The 17,974-nt window shown below is 42.2% G+C and overlaps 1 protein-coding gene across 1 annotated transcript in view; it reads right to left on the bottom strand.

Moving 5' to 3' along the window:
* Positions 1-3: 3 nt before the first annotated feature.
* The window catches only part of LOC117964225 (protein AATF-like), a 32,475-nt gene continuing 14,504 nt past the window's right edge, over positions 4-17,974 (bottom strand). Inside the window, exons 9-12 of the mRNA XM_059000946.1 lie at positions 15,492-15,559; positions 14,744-14,824; positions 13,666-13,737; positions 4-2,816 (exon numbers count right to left, since the gene is read on the bottom strand). Of these exons, the coding sequence (XP_058856929.1) occupies positions 2,753-2,816; positions 13,666-13,737; positions 14,744-14,824; positions 15,492-15,559 (285 nt within the window). The 3' untranslated portion in view covers positions 4-2,752. The remainder of the gene's footprint in view (positions 2,817-13,665; positions 13,738-14,743; positions 14,825-15,491; positions 15,560-17,974) is intronic.

A 17,974-nucleotide genomic window follows, 5' to 3' on the forward strand; every position in this document is an offset into this window, starting at 1 on the left:
TTTTTTTTTTTTGTAAAACCATTTTAAACATGTTGTAAAATGTATACATTTTGCTTTTTCTTTATTTATTCATGTATTTTTTTATTACAAATCTCCTGGAACATGCATGCAAGTACAGCATGTGCGGTACAGTAGGTCCTGTGGCATCCCTAATCAATACAATCCTGTGCGAATGCTTATTGAAGTGGCTCAAGCAGCAAGTCAGGGCATCACAAGCACATTTAAAATGTAGGACTCGTCAAGTATGTGCACAGACGGAGCTCAACTGGTGTGCTTACAACATTAACATTGGGCAGAAGTGTGGAGTAGTGGTTAGGGCTCTGGACTCTTGACCAGAGGGTTGTGGGTTCAATCCCCAGTGGGGGACACTGCTGTTGTACCCTTGAGCAAGGTACTTTACCTAGATTGCTCCAGTAAAAACCCAACTGTATAAAAGGGTAATTGTATGTAAAAATAATGTGATATCTGTATAATGTATAATGTGATATCTTGTAACAATTGTAAGTCGCCCTGGATAAGGGTGTCTGCTAAGAAATTAATAATAATAATAATAATAATAATAATAATAACACCATTGCCTTCATTACTCATTTGCATTTGTCTAGCAAATACTACGCTTAGTCAAACCGAACAGGTGCATCAGAGATATCAGATGAAGGGAATGTTATCATCAAGCAGGAGTATTTCCGAGCTGCTTGGATAATGACTCACATATTAACACCCGCTTGATGTGAACAGCTAACTAGCTTTTTAAAACAATAAATTGGAAGTGAGAAAATGTGTTTTGCAGTCTATCGCCGGACTAGTCCTTAAAAATGAGTCTGAAGCTTGATGCTTTTTAGTAGCAGATGATCAAAGTGTTATTTTTGTAAATTTCAAGCTTTTTAACTTCAACCGTCTTAAGAGGGATGAGGGCGATCAAAACCAAAAAAAAAAACCGAAATGACGTCTTTGTAGTTTTTTTTTTACTTCTTTGTTTTCGTCTTTTCCTTCCTGCTAGATAGGTCAGCTCCATTACCGAGCCGCCAGCCCACAAATATTTCAAACAAATTGAATCGCACACCCAATACCCATCACAATTACGGCAAGCACAATAACTAAATTAGCAATTCAACACAATAATTGGAAATGCGACTTGCTCTACTCCCACTGGCCTCCCTCGAGGCTCTGTCTGATCTATGGAGGCCTGTCAGCCTCACTAATTCCGCAGCTAATTAGAGACATGCTGGAAAATGAAGTTGTTTGTCTCAAAATAGAATTTTATTGTGTTGCGAAGAACAGGAATTGTAACGTGCCCAAGCATGGACCCTGGTACAGCAACACTATTTCATGTTACACCACTATGCCAGCAAACACAAAAGAGCTTTCTCACAGAGCTGGGAGACACAGGATTCTTATTATATCTCTGTGTGGTTTATTTTTTTTGGCTGCCATGATCAGCAGGCAGAAGCGTTCTGGCTCTTGATCGCTCGGCTCACAATAGAGAATCACCTGATGCCAGTTACAGAATGGCACAGGTAAGGCTTGTGGGAAGCCATAGGAAGTGTGGGCAATGTTATACTGGTAATCTCCCGACCAGAAACACTGCCAGGTTAGGGGATTTGTACTCACAGGAAAGCCGTTGCAACAAAACAAACACATATCCCACCCTAGTCACTTTTTCATTCATGTTGATTGACAGAGTAGCACTGCTGTACTGTACTGTGGGATCTGCTTTTGCTAATTACTGTGCTACATTATCAGGTAATTAGATTCCACAGTAAAAAAGTGTAAGCATATTGTATGTGTTCTAAACACATTGCACTTTCCTATACTATATGTTTTATATCTTATATGTTTTCAGGGATTCCTAATCAAAGGATTCAATAGATCCTAAAAAGTCAATCCCAGGCCAGTCATCTTATGGCCACCTCCTCTGTACTCTATGGTTCACATTATATATAAAGTCAATTAACTAATTCTTTGAAAATAAAGGAAGAAATCGGTTGGATTTGAACCCAGTCAACCAAGTAGAACAGCACAGCATGCTAGTGAATTAGCCTCCTTATGACAGTCTAGCAATCTAACCTTGAATATGAGATTAACTTCCCTTCTCAGAGATTGCACACTTCTGGAGTTAAGAATCGTGGCTCTTCTTGCACACTTGCAGTTTTTACATTGTGTCCCTGGTCAAGCTGTAGCATCTGAAGCTTTGCAGCTCAGAAAACTGACACGCTCCACCCTGGAGCCAGAGCACGGCCAACCCCAGCTCGAGGCTTTTACACTTCAGCAGAAATATTACACAGGGGTCTTCTTTTTTTTTTTTAATTGAAAACAAAAACATCCCCTTTTTTCATACAGAATTTACTAATTTTTGAAATAAAAACAAATCTGGTAAAAAAAAAAAAAAAAAATACAAATAAAAGTGATTGCGTTTGGGAGTCTGCCTGCGAAGGGTGTGGACCGGGCCGAGACTGCTAGGACTCCCGGATCATTTGGATCTGCTGGCCTCTGGAAGCCAGCCAGCCTGCCTGCCTGCCTGCCTGCTTGATGTGAACTGGCCACAGAAGAGTTTCATTTTCTCAAGGTGGATCAGAATATTGAGTTCAGAAGAGGACAAGCATACGCTGCTCTCCACCCCTGACAGATTATTTTGGCAGAAGGGAAAAGGGAGGCTCTTAAATGCTGAAGCAGGTCCTGGTTTGCAGGAAGGCCTGGAGAACATTCAGGTTCGAGAGCTCTGGCAGCTGTGCCCATCTGACTGACAGACAGTCTACTGCAGCAGCCGCACTTCTGGAGGGGCGATCTTCCCAAATAACGATCTGTACAGCTCCGTCCTGGGAGGAGAAAGAACACAGATTGAAATGTGTCAAATACAAAAATACATACAAAATGTACAAACAGACATAGTAGAACATTTATTAAAAAATAAATAAATAAGGAGGTTGTGCAGCTCCGTCCTGGGAGGAGAAAGAACACAGATTGAAATGTGTCAAATACAAAAATACATACAAAATGTACAAACAGACATAGTAGAACATTTATTAAAAAATAAATAAATAAGGAGGTTGTGCAGTTCAGGGCCAAATCTTTTTCTGCATGAAGCAGCGTTAAGCCCAGCATACACGAGGAAGCGTTGCATCTGGAAAGAGGTTTCATTGTGCATGCTGGGCTTTAGCAGCGAAACAACATTCGACCGATTCCTTTGATTTTACATCATCTTAAAATTCATCACCACCTATCACTTGAAAAGTAAGAAAACAAACAAACAAAACAGGTTTCATTTCAAATCTCTACACCCAAAACACACACCAAGATGAAAATATTCCAGAGCATGCTCCCAGTGCGGGTGACATCGCTCCTGACAATCATCATTTTTTCTAAGCCTGCCCTTTCCAGCTCAGTCCTTCAAGTCAGGGCTCCGAGATGGAATATTTTAATAGGATGTATGAGAGCACATCACTGGGAGAAAAAGGATTCAATCAGGCACACCAGTGGTGCAGGGTATAATTTCACTTTCATATGTTTTCCGGACTTGACAGCACTTGAAAAACAATGAAAGTGACCCAGTTGCCAGATTCCAATTAGTATTAGATATGCAGAGTTTCTTTATAGCGCTCCGGCCGCCTGATTACTAGTTCAACACAAGTGCTGGCGGCCCGTGATAAAGAGCAGGGAAATAGGGGAGACAGATAAGAAATTAGAGGGCGCAGCTGCATATCATTTCAGAAGGGAATATTTATTTCTAAATACCGCTCCTCTCCGTCCACAAGTTATTTTAATCAGAAATTTCAAAACCAAGTAGAAGAGAGGGTCTGTCTGCCTTCAATTCTTGATAAGATTTATACCGCAGTGCAGGGCCAACGCAGAGAGAGAGAGAGAGAGAGAGAGAGAGAGACACACACACACACACAATCCAACAAACAAATACAAAATGCATTTTTTTATGCTATAGAAGAACGTTTGCTTGAGCGCAAACAGAATTATTCACGTACATCGTCGGATTAGCAGAGGCAACATTAATGGCGGTTTCTTTAATATAAACTGAAAGCTGCAGGGCTGGACAGAGTTTTTTAGGGTCATTGGCAGCTGATGATCGTCTCAGTCTCTTCATTGCCGTGCAGGTGAATTAATCGCTGGTGCAAAGCGCAGGAAACACACAGTGCAACGCTGCTGAAAGACAGGCATGGTCTAAACCCGCTTCATAACTGGTACTGTCTTCCAAGCGCTTGACCATATTGACATATTATCTGAGGGCTGCTAATGTGGCGCCAGCAAAGAAAGCAGACAGTAACACATTCCAAAGAATGACCTTTCGGGCACTGTTGAGCAAATTGCAGGCAAACTGGCCACTTGATGCTTGATGAGGGAAACTGGCCCACGTGGAAAATCTGGTCCTTTGCATTCTGTTCAGCTTGAGCAAGATCAAACATCTTATTGCAACTTTTTGGAGCATTAGGATTACTGCCATGGAGCAGTGGTGTAGAAACAGGACACAGCCAGGCTCTGCATTTGGACTCAATGTCCTGATTAACCCCTTAAACTTCCAATGGGCACCGTTGTGAAGGACAGCGGAGACAGCATCATGCAGTACATACTGTATGGAATAGACTGAGCGCAGGGACGGTTCCTGCAAACTCAGCGTTACACAGCAGCGCAAAGCTTTTCACAGATTCGAGTCTCTTAGTCCTTGACAATAGTACCCTGCCTTCATCTCCAGAGTCAGACTGTCATTCCCCTGAGTAAATGTTTCCACTCCGAGCGCTCCAGCGATGCCGTTTCCCCGGCAAAAAAGCAGCAGTTTGTCTGCGCCCGTGCTTACATGTCAGCGCAATGACGAAACCAGCGGTTTGATAGCACATCATTTCACAGTCAGGCAAGCAGCGCCGACACACGCTGGCCCTCTCATGCAAATGCAGGAAATACAGCCAGTCAAAAAAAAGCACTTGGTCAGCTTAATTTCTCAAGGTCATACACAGGGCTTGGACAAAATATAAGAAGCACCTGCCAAAATACTGTCTAAAACATGCAGGGAGGCCATCCGGCTTCAGAGAGGACTTTCAAAGTGGAACTTATTCTGGAGGGATACAGTATGTGGCTGGATCCTATTCTTTCAGGGAAGCATGGGAATGGCCCACGGAGTCTCTACTGACACTGCTTCATGTGAATCCTCAGTGACTGGTGCATGCTGGATAAGGAATCACCTGCTTCTACCAATCAGGACTGAAACTACAACAGGGAGATGCAGCTTTTATAAAAAGAGAAGAGACTGTCCTGCAAGTAACCGCAGTACAGGGGACAGCCTTGAAAGAGAAAACCAAATTACTGTTGATTATCACCCTTAACCACAGGTGTGGGGCTGGATGGGCAGATGCAGGAATAGAGTTCTCTGCTGTTAATATCAGATCAATATTCAAGCAATCCCATGGTCAAGAACTATAGCCAATGGAACTATAGCCTATATGAATATAGAGCACCATGGATCCCCTCCTGCTTTCTGTCAATACACATGCAATCCATTAAAAACAATATCAGCTACCCACCAGGCAGGACCCCAGGTCTCTATAACATGGCAGGTGTCTTGCAGCAACGTGATCTCCCAGTGTTTCTAGCGGTACAGGCTGTAGCACATAGCATCGTGAACCTGCACACACCCTGGAGCTGCAGGAAGACTCAGGAATGCAGGGTGCTGCTGTGCCGATTGAAGACAGGTTACTGTTACTGTAGTTGTGCTGCTCTGGACAGACAGCTACAGTATGTGCGATTGGAGGCTAAAAGGGGTTAAAACATGCTCTTTCCGATGTCCATTTCAAGTCTATTTTTAAACTGCGTCACGGAGCGTGGGCACACAGAGACAGCGAGTGCGATTTACAGATCTGTATAAATAGAGGGCTCTGCACACAGCAGCATAATGCAGCGTCCTGAAACAGCATCTGCCATTGCACTTTTCACTTTGGACCTTTATTATTATTATTTCAACTTTGATCAATCGATTCTCTTTTATACAGTGTCTGACAAAGCGTCCCTTTCAATGAAGACACTAGCCACGTTCTCACACCAGAACAGTGTTCAATACCTGCAGGTACTAGCAGACTTGGTTACCGGTGCTTGAACAAATGACAGTGAAACAAACTAGTGACCCATAACTAGTACATGTACAGGACTGCAAACTAGTATTGTAAGGGATTGCCACGGACTTAACCCTTCACTGCCCTGGGTATGTTCCCATACCTATTTAATACCTGTTTTCTCAGTCAAATATATTAGACACTGGGCAGCAAAGGGTCAAACTGAATGTACTGATCATTTATTAGTACAGTACAATCCAACAAGCAGCAGGATCAGAACCCAGACAAGAAGAGTTGACTCATTTCCATTAGTGGGCGGATAATTCCAGTTTTATAAGAATACTGTCCCTGGCTCAGAGGAGCGTGGGCAAGGCGTGAAGCTCATCAATCCAGCAGGTTTAACCTCGTCTGCTCGCAACCCGCTGGGAGAAGAGGACACTTTAATACTTCCCTTCCTGCAGCACCCTTCAGGCTGTGCATAATGAACTCCCGTTTCGTCTCTTTAAAATCAGATCTGAGCCAATGAGTTGCATCAGTCCCACCCTGAACAACGCGCAGGGCTGAATACATTAGCGAGCAGAGGTGAGCGGAGCACCGTGCTAATTTGTATTAGTCACATTCCAAAGATCACCGGTACAGAGTAATTAGGAACACGTAGAGAGATACCTGAGGTACTGGGTGCTGTTGGGTCAATGCCAGACGCATGTGACTCTTAATTAAAACCATATTTAAATACCTATGGAAGGAGCAAAATCATACATGTAATAGTGCAAGCATTTTACTATTCTTATTAATTCAAACTTAGTGGCTAGAAAAGGTCTGCGCTGGCAGTTTGTATGAAACTTATTTCTCCATACTGTGATATTTTCATGTTTCTTGCTTCCTATATTATTCTCCAATTCTTCTGCTCCCAGACATCCCTCATCTGTATCTGTATACAACGTCTTATAAATGTTATGAAACTCATGAGCAGCTTGTTCTGCTTTCCTTGCTTTGGAAACCACTTCCACCTCCAGCCGAGGTCCGCGCTCCTCCTGTCCTGGCTTCAGGAACACTGCTGGCAGAGTGTGCCTCAGGACCAGGACTGCAAATGTAAAACATGGTGTGCTGCATGCTGCACAGTGCAGGAAGCCTGGCCACTAGATGGCAGTGTTTGATACTCTTCTCCCCACCCGAGCAGCAGAGCTCTGCAGAGCCCATATAAACGATCCCGGGGAGCTGCTATCAACACTGCCAGCGCTTTGTAGAGAGCGACGGGAGCCGTTTCAATCCTCCTCCTCTCCCTCTCCCGCGCAGGTCAGCTCCAGGGCTCCCAGCCAGAGCAAATGCTTTTTAGCCCCGAAGCTTTCAAAATTACGAACTGTGACCCCTCACCTCAGGCTCTAGCGGGGGAGATCTGGTAAAAATTTCATAAATATTTATAAAATATTTCTGGTGGAGACATTCTTTATATATGCTTCTCCCTTTTAGCGCTTGTATTCATTTCAATGCATGCTGGAATTCTCATTTTTACATTTTAAAATGACCCCCGATTGATAGCAGAATAAACGTACTGGGATCTAGTGTTCAAGTGAAAGCATTGTGTATACCCAGCACCAAGGCACCTCTCGTTATCCACTTCAATTACAGGGTCCATGGAGGTTTAGACACACACACACACACACACACAAACAGACGGCTACAAAAAGAAAATAAGCACAATAGGGGAGTGACGTCAAGGCTCAAGACATGTACAATAAATAACACACACATCATTGCATTTATAAAATAACTACTCCCGTTCACATTTTTTTCCCTAGTTTCATCTCATCTTTATCCACGAGTGCACCATGCACATTAAAAGGGCACGGTTGCAACATTTCCCCAAAACAAATCCAATCATTCGAGTAACACTTAATATTTACTGAAATAAGATCTGGAATCCTTTACTATCAACAGTATTTTACAGCATCTACAAGCAATAAAACATTTTAAAAAAACACCCATTCCAGTCTCTCTCTCAAGATAGAAAGTATGCTGACATTACAGAGGTGATCCGAGTCTCAATCCAGACTAGCTTTAATGAGGCAACCTTGACCATGACCACAGCAGGACCACTGATTTGGTAAAAGGACTTTGAAGGGCAGGATATCCACAAACCCAAGGGGCAAACTGTTTAGATCTGCTGATAGAGCAGGCTGGAGGTAGAGTTTGAGCCGGTCCACAATGTGACCTGGAGCAGTTCATACACATTAACATGCACACACACGCGAACACGCACACGCATGCTTTGAAATGAAACTGCACATTACTCTAGTTGTTGCTTCAAGAATGGCTAGCCTTCCGTCAGTGTGTTTCTACACTCTATTGTTGAAATGTAGAATGTATTTGTGTTCTTTTTAGAACAGGTTTTTACTAATTTATGATGAAATTAAATATATATTCTAGAATACTCATATAGATAGAATTTCAGAATGAATTAGAAGGAAAAACCAAACTAAAATTATCCAAAAGCTTTACTACTTTATTAATTTTTTTGTATTATTTAAAACTATGGAAGATATCACCCTGTTTTATTTTTGTGTTAAATTTGCTTTATACGTTTATCATGTACAGGCAGATCTTTAAATTCTTCAGTATGTAATGTCTGTCTGAATGAACATGCCCTTTATTGGAATAGCAACATATATTGCTTCATTGTTTTTTTTCTATAATACAAAAAAAGAAAGACAGACAAAGAAAAGTTGTCAATACAACACTGCAACCAAGCCCGTTTCCCCTTGCCACTGTACTGAAGCTCTTCTGGGTTTGTATTATGCTTCTGAACGCAATGTGTACTATTGGCATGTGTTTCCTCCGTTGTGTTTAAGTGATGGGCTAATATTTAGACAAAACAGCCAATATAAAAAGAAATATAGAAAAAAAGGGAGGAGATATATAATTTTAGTTAATCTAATTAACAAAAAACAAATGAGCGCTGCTTGAACGGGTGCTGCTGAGCACACACTGCCAGGGCTGGATAAATGCAGGGATGGAGCCCCAGACTCACAGCTAATAGAACATTAGCAAGCTAGATCGAAGGCTGAAATTGATGTTGCTCAGGCAGGGTAACAAACTGAACCAGCGCATTACAGAGGGAAGGAGGGAGGGGGCTAGGTGGCGCAGCCTCGTGTCTCACTCCTGGAGACCTGGGTTCAAATCCAGCTTCTTAGGTCACAAGTGAAAAGGGTTCAGCCGACAGCGGACAGCAGTGACAATGGTGTAATCCACATGACAGAACAAACAAGCTGAGCCCTGCACAAACAGGCTTTACTGCAAGAATGATTTAAACAGGGTCTTCAATTGTGGGCTTAATCTCAATCAGTTAATGTTATTGTTTTATTTAAATAAGGTTGTTTTTTTTTCCCCTAGAACAGCATATACAGTAGTGTTTTATACATACATACAGAATGCTAAAACTCACGAGTTAAAGATTTAGAATAAATGGGTTTATGTGATTTAAAACACGCTTTTCAACCTTAGGGAAAGATCAAAGACTGCACAAAAATATATATTAAAGTTGGAGTTTAGGTTTTGTGAATAGGAAAAAGAAATCATTCATTCACGACTTTGAAACGACCCCCAAAAGCACCAAAAAAAAAAAGAGAACAGGAAAAAAATATATTATGCAAGTCTGGTAGAAAATGTACCAGGCAGGAAGACACTAAGAACGAGCTATGAATTGGATGTGAATAAAAGTGCCTCAAAGTCACAGGATGATTTCTATAAATCGCATGCACTCGACTGCACACTAGATAAGCAGGGAAGGGAGTGTAGCTGTGCAGCAGGAGGCTGCTTGTCAGGGAAGCGCTAGTGATTTTAATCCTCAATCCCTGTTTGAAATGCATGGCCAGGGTCAGGGATTAAAATACGCTCCGATTATCAGATAATGCATGCGTCCCTGTTTCAGCACCTGCCAGTCCGGCAGTCACAGGGGGAGTAGCCTCTCAGAGAGGTAGCGGTGAGGGGTTGGGGGTCCAGGACAGGCAGCCCTATTGGAGGGGTAAACTGTGAGGGGGCGGCAGGGTCACAGGGAGAGCAGCACTACAGCACTGACTCATGACGCTTTCTTTACATATCTGTGTTGTATCGTAACAGAAGTAGGTGTCGTTTGTATCGTGATGCAAGACCAAAAGCACAACGAAGCTCACTGCAGATCACCAAATGGTTCTTGAATTGATAAGAAGTAGGTTTGATAGTTGGTACGGATACACTCTCTCCCGGTCGCAATTAATATTTGTCTTTTAACAAGACGGTCCATCATTAAAATGACCATTTCGATCTTATTGTGCATCACAAAAGCAGTCAAGTAAAGAAAATTCCACGGATTGGGATACACATTGCACTGTAACCTGCGTATCACATCAGGACACATACTGCATTGTAACCTCCATATCGCATCAGGATACATATTGCACCTTAACCTGCACATCACATCGTGACATTAGTGTATAGTGACACCCCTATTAATTGATAAAGCAAAATGGGTTACATCAAAAAATATATAGACAAGCTTTAAAAGGGGTTATTCATTTACAAGACTCAGGCAACCTATGCCGAAGGTCGTTTCCTTTGTAGTCTGGTCTTGTTTCAGACTGTAGTGCTGTACAGGGACATTGCTTCCTAACCCTTCCAGGGAATCCCAAGCCAAAGGTGAAGCATGTTTTTTTTTCATAAAGGTCACAGATCATTTTAGATGTTACCGCCCCTGACCACATGAGCTATTACAGTAGAAGGTTACTGATCCTATGTAAATCAAGGGAACCTCTGGAACAGCAGACAAACTGTGGGAGATACTGGTCTCTCTGATACCAGTAAACAGTTAGAATAGGATGGGATTTCAAAGACAGGTTTACACTGTGCACACAGCTCCTATTCACCACAGAAAATACATGCAGTGCTTTAACCAGTTACATTACGAATCTGCCAGCTACCTCGAACTGCAATGCAAACAAGCGGAACGTTGAATGGTACTATTAAAAACACTCGGCACCACTAGAACGACTGCACGCCAAGGTCGAAACCTTAATTCATTTATATATTTAAAGTATTTGGATAAATACATCAGTGGAAGTCCACAAGCCTCTGCAGTAAAGTGCTGCATCAATTTCAGGGATTGCAAACAGCCAGGCTGTTAAACAAATCATGTTATTGTTTATATACAGCCTTTGCTAATCCTGGAAGCATCCTTCCCAGAGCCCCTCAAAGTCATATAGCTTCATATCTGCACTGCGCTGCGGAACGGGCTTGCACCTGAAAGCGTCTCCTTCGCCCTTCATTACAATAACAGCATAAATACCCTTTGGCACCGTCGCTGTACTGGATGCTGTCTTTAATGATGATGTATGGGTGTCCCTTTTCCTCCGAGCTGCCTGGGGGGGTCACACTGTGACACTGTTCTGCGAGTATCAACAAGCGAATTAGAAACCATGTCAATCTAACTTAATGCAGGGCTGTAATCCTCTCCAAGAGACCGATCAGATCTCCGCCATGAGTTATGTTCGTTTGGTAATCTGATAAGAAAGAGAGCAAGCTTCTAATAAGAGTAACGAAGGGCGTTAATGATGCTGTAAAAAGTGTGCCGTGTCAAGTAAAATATCGCTTTCGACACTGTGTCCGATTAGATCGCAGGTGCACAGCAGCCCTCCCTTCCCTGAACTCCAACAGACCTTTATCTGGTAAAGATAATGCTTACAGGAGGTGGAGGTGTCTTTTCTGGTATGGATTGCGATGATTGGGGTTCAAATGCAGTTCAGAGCAAAGAGTGGGAAAAGCGCTCCGTGTAAATTAAAGAAGACGCCCTCGAACAACATTTTGAAATCAGTATCCATTCTCAATCCTTCATTTTATTTCTTGTTTATTTTAAATGATATCAAAGTAATAGTAATCTGGTGCATTCAAACACAGGAATAACAACAGACACAGATGTATCGGCTACTCTCAATTACAGCAATAGACAAAGTTCAGACCGCAGAATTAAAGCACAACTGCACTACAACCACCTAACGGACAGTGGACACCTACTACGTAAATGTGATGTTAAATGCAATATAAACCGATAAGGAACACAAAATGGAGAGACTCTGGGAAAACCACAGTCCTAAACAAAATGACAAATGCCAAAATAAATACTACTACACACAGTAACCAAAAAATCCGTGATTGATATGCAAATACGATGCTGACCCACAGCACTCAAGCCATTTAGAGCTTTAAAACACTGAGGTACAACGTGGAAGTCACTGCCCTGTAGTCCTCATTTCATAGTAAAAGTACAGTAGATTTATTTTTTCAGCACTCTGTTCATGTGTTTTTCTTTTTTTGCACTGGAGAAACCTACCAGAGTAAAGTCACCACTATGGCTGTGTTACTTCACGCTGCTTCCAAGAGTAAACCTGGAACACAAGTTCAGTGTGTGACTGTGTGTCTCTGTCGCTTCAAGCAAATGGTTTCCACTTCTTCAATCTCCTCAAAGGGCTCAGAACACAATCTAAAAACAAAAGAACCAGGACAGCACTCACCCATCTCCAGCTCTTGTCACCATTAATCAAAGCGAATTAAAAAGGACTGCCAAAAGCCAGGATTTATGAATATATTACAAGCCTAATTTGTATTCAATAGATCAGGTTTATTATGAAAACTTCCCCGTGGAGGACTAATTTTTCAAACAAGAAACACGCAGAGCTGCTTTCAACACAATGCTCACCACGCCACTTAATTTAACCTGAGAATGATCGGTCGCAATCTAATGTTCCAAGTGAGCATTTGTGCATGTCTTAAAATGACTCCTACACTGGCATGCTTACGCTTGCAATTGTCAGCTTTAAAAGAAGCATTTCATAAAGGATCTGCAATATTGTAGCACTTGTAAACTTTGGGAATTGCCTGTTTTAACTGGGGACTAAACTTATAAAACATGCTTAAAAAAATAACAAACTATTTAAATACAGTTTCATAGTTTCTTTTTTGCATGATCATGTATTTACTGTGGTTCTACATATTGTTAAAATGAACAGATATCTGTGGTTCTGGACATGCTGTTCAGAATGTGGTTAAGAGAGTGCATCACTAAAGTCCACAGAGTTTAAAAATCTGACCGGATATGAACCACAAAATACTTTATAGTAAGCATAAGAGCAGATGAGTGTATCACTTCAAATGTAAATGGATAAATGGGACTGAGAAGAACTACCGACAGTATGCATGTCTATTTACTATAAAAAGCTACACTCCCCATGAAAGTCTGCACGAGAGGAGAGATCTGTGATGAAGTACAGTAGCAGGGGGCAGTTCACGAAACTGAACATCCTAAATTAGAGGATAAGCGCACAGCCCTGAGGCCGTGTGGAGAGGAGAGAGGAGAGAGGGTGGGCTGTGGCAGCACTAGATTTATGGAAATGTGAGAGTGTGCGCTGCTGTAATTACAGGAGCCTGTGTCTGGCCACATCTCTCCAGCAGATCTGACCGAGGCTGTGTTTTGATGCGGGTGACTAATGGCGATCTGATAAGGAGAGATGGAGAGGCTGACGGGTTGAAGAACGGGTCAATATCACCGCGTCATGGAAAGGGGTTTGATGAACGCCATTAATCTATTACTTACCGGGCATCATCATTCATTGTGCTGTGGTCAATAGGTGCCATGAAGTTCACCAGCTTACTGTGGGCGTGGAATCTAAGAATAGAAAAAGAAAGAAAGACAGAAAGAAGAAAGAAAAGACATTTTTGCAAAATGAAAATGTTTCTATAAAACAAGCATTTTGTGATCAGTTGAAGACTAGGAGTGGCAATGAATCTAATTAAGTAATTAGTGTAATTTATTCATTCATTTTGTATTGGTTATCCAACTTACCATGGAGGTGGTATTTAATTAAAAAAAAAACTAAATAGGCTTTATATATTTAATCTAAATAAACTGTTGTTCAGAGATAATGATGCAACACGCAGGAGAAACTTTCCTTCTTGCCACACAAATCTGATAAGTTAATAGCAATGGCAGCTCTCCTTCCAGGTTCATGTCTCTATTGTACAGTAATGTGGAGCTGCTCAGGTCAGAGGAGGAACCTCCTCAGGGGTGTGTGTGTGTGCATGTGCGTGAGGTTGACAGATCAGAATACTGAGATCTAATAATTACAGGCTTTGTAGACCAACAGAGTAGCAGCTGCCTCTATAAATAAATGACCTCTGACATCGACCTCAGAAATGACAGTGTCTGGACTGACTCACTGCGACATCACTGATTTTTCATCGTTTGTTTCTTCTTCTGGTTAAACTGTGCCACACTGAATGAGAGGGAATGTGTGCACTACTTCAGTGCACGCTGACCTGCATTCAAATCGTACCCTTTTTTTTTGTAAGTCTTGTACGGTAATCTGGTTTTGCAGCTATATTCAAATTAAGTTAAAACAGCAAATTACTGTACCACGTAAATCAAATCAATATAAATAAGCAAAACTGATTAATTCATACATTAAAGCTATTCTTCCCTTTTGCATGACAGTATTTTATTTGTTATTTTGTTGCACAAGGTATAGGAAATCATTCTTCCACTTTGCCAGTTCTTTTGGGGCACCTGTTGTATTTGTAGGAACTAAAATCCGTCAATGCTAGAGATTCCACTTGATCCCCAAGTACAGGCATACAACAAAGCACAGACAGGGTTCAGCAGGATCAGGACGTACCTCACTTTCCTTCCTTTGCTGGCTTTCGTGTCCATCTTCTTTTTGATCTTGCTTCGGAGTTTCTGAATGGCCAGCCACTGTCTGCACAAAGGAGGACGCGTTTTAGGTTAAGTAACTTGGAAATGCACAGAACCTAAACGGCCTGTTGCAAGGGAAATTGAAGCATAACAATTTTGAACTAAATCATGGTTTGACATTTATATGGCTTACCTAAAGCAAAACCAGTAAATTACAGGGTTTTTTTTTTTATTTTCATCTGACCGGCTGAAGTTAGGAATGCTGCAGCCAGTCAGACTATAGTACAGCTGCTTCCTTTAATTACTAGGAACCCTTCATAATGCATGAGGTATTTAGGAAATATCATTAGCTATTGAATGGTCTTTCCCAAAAGATTTAGTTTTTGGGTTTTTTTTCCCCCCCTCCCGTTGTGGGTGTAATTTCCAGAATGCAAGGTAGTGTGCAAAGATTGTGTATTCTGTGCTGCAGTCTGTGTGTGCAGGCTCCCCCCTGTTGGGCTGGCTAGCAGCCACTTTCCCCGTCTGTGAAGAGTACGCTCTGGGTAATGAGCTGCTCACACCAGGAGAGGAGAGCCCATTTAAAATAAATCACACAAACTTCAGACAGTTCACTCTGTCTCAAAAGGTTGATGGCCCGATTCGCTTGGATCGTAGGCCGGTTACCATTCCCCCAGATACTGGGGAATACAGTCTTGCAGAATCATGTCCGAGACTTCGAAAGGGAGACCCACCTGCCCATAGCGACTTGATCGTTGGCATCCAACGCGCTGGTCTTCTTCTCAATCAGTTCTCGGAGAAGCTGAAAAGAAGCAAGAAGGTCATTATTACAGGCGCACCAACGCTTCAGTCTAGGTGCCGTGCAGGAGTTTGAAAGATAAAAACGGAGCTCGATGGAAAGCATCGGAGGCACGGACACTGTGGACGACACAGTGAACAGTTCGTCAAGGTCAAGGACATTCTTATGCCACATCATTCTTACAATTGTTGCAAGGAGGCTGTGTGGTCCAGTGGTTAAAGAAAAGGGCTTGCAACCAGAAGGTCCCCGGTTCAAATCCCACCTCAGCCACTGACTCATTGTGTGACCCTGAGCAAGTCACTTAACCTCCTTGTGCTCCGTCTTTCGGGTGAGATGTTGTTGTGAGTGACTCTGCAGCTGATGCATAGTTCACACACCCTAGTCTCTGTAAGTCGCCTTGGATAAAGGCGTCTGCTAAATAAACAAATAATAACTTGTTCAGTTTGGAGAAGCCCCAAGGCATCAAAGGATAAAATCTAGTACAGGCACAGCACCTGTATCCTCCCGGCTTCCAACCCAACAGACTTTTGCAATTAGCTTCATTATGTGTGGAGGTGCTTAGGAAACACAAAGGCTGGCACAACCTACATTGTGCTGCAACAGAACACCCCCTGATCCCACGCTAGATAATTTCACAAACAAAAAATACTAATTCTGTAACGGGAAGAATAAAGTGGAACTGAAATCCTGATACAAGCTGGAAGGAGGAGCAGACAAGATTTTCAGAACACCTAGAACGAGATAGAGAGATAGGCAGACAGACAGAATAAAAGATTAAGATGAAAATGCTCCAAGAAGAAAATATATATTATTTATTTCTTAGCAGACGCTCTTTATTATATATATATATATTATATATATATATATATATATATATTTTAGTTCAAAGAGCTATAAATAAATATATATCTAGCACGTTTGCTTTTCACATTTCTATAAACATATCAAGTTCTTTTCTCCTCCAGTTAATTTTGAGAGCATGTTTTAAGAAACGCAGCACACGCTTTCCTCCAGTGGCTCCCCGATAGGATTGGTGTTGGCAGGGAGAGGAGCGAGACACGAGTTTATTATCGCCCCGACGCAGCGTGTTATTCCACTGCCATGTTTATCCGACCGATTCCCAACATCTTTCTGGCAGACAATCCATCAGTTTATCTCTCCTACTTCATCACCGTCACTCCTGGCAGCTAAATACAAGCCCCAAATCTGCTGCGACACAGATCTACCACATTGTACACCGGTGTAGCACCACCGTTCAGTAAACAGGGGCCCTAAAGGCCAAGCGCACTACAGATTGCTGTTTCTGGAAAGAGCAGCTTACCAAAAGCAGCAGGGGAGGCTTTAGATAAAAAAAATAAAGGCATTCTCCCTCCTGTTTAAAGCTGCAGTCTCCACAATCACCTTCAACCCTTTACTAAATGAGCCCTTTGCTACGCTACTCTGGAGTCTACCCTTCTGTGCACCATACAAGACTTGTTGGTTTTTCCATTTGCTTTGGTTAGCCTCCTCGCAGCATTTTTGTGTGAACTACACAACGCAGCACAAGCAGGAGGTTATGCATACGATCTTCCAGTGCCACTGCAGTTCGATGACGCAAAACCATTTTTTTTTTTTTTTTTTTTTTTTTTTTAAAGTTCGCCATGGGTGCATGAGGTATGAAAATTCTTAAATATAATACTACAAAATGATCTGCAACGTTCACACGTCAGAGAGTTTAAGCTTCACCGTCACAGCCAGTAGTAAAGTGTGCAATTCTGCTGTAGTTAGTAATCCAGTATAATCACACCATCTGCTCCAGCAGTTCCAGAATGGAGAGCGGCCAGCACTACTTCATGCACAGAAGCACCTGCTACTCTGTGGAGCTCTCCCATCCACCAAGCAAACCCAACGAAGTTAGGATCCAAATGGGTATGGCTGCAGGAAAGACACAGATCCAGCTCTAGATAACACCTTAATTTAAATGCGTCGTGTTTGCCATCAATATATGACCTTCTGTCCTGACACGGTCAGGTTGGATTTTTTTTGCCCCACAATTCACATTTTCTCTCTTTTTGCAACACCATAAAAATCATAAATTTTACACATTTCCATCTTCCCCCCCCCCCCCCAGCCCCTATACCTGCAGGAATTTCTTATTTCTAGGCTCAAAACACCATCCTCTAATCACTGAACTACAATTGCGTCATCTTGTGCAAAATACAAATGAATAAGAATGAGGAAGAGTGTGAATTTCACACAAAGGCAGCGCAGGATATTCATTCTCGGGTGACTGAAGATGACACTGGGTTGGAAGTGCAATGGTTGCACCACTTCTCCACCCTATCAGCTGCAGGAGAGACACATTTATTCCTACAGCTTGGAGCTGGTAGGAGTAACATCTTACTGCTTACTTACTCCAACGAGGAAGGAAGGCGACAG

The sequence above is a fragment of the Acipenser ruthenus genome, chromosome 26 (assembly GCF_902713425.1).
Source record: "Acipenser ruthenus chromosome 26, fAciRut3.2 maternal haplotype, whole genome shotgun sequence".
Lineage (NCBI taxonomy): Eukaryota > Metazoa > Chordata > Actinopteri > Acipenseriformes > Acipenseridae > Acipenser > Acipenser ruthenus.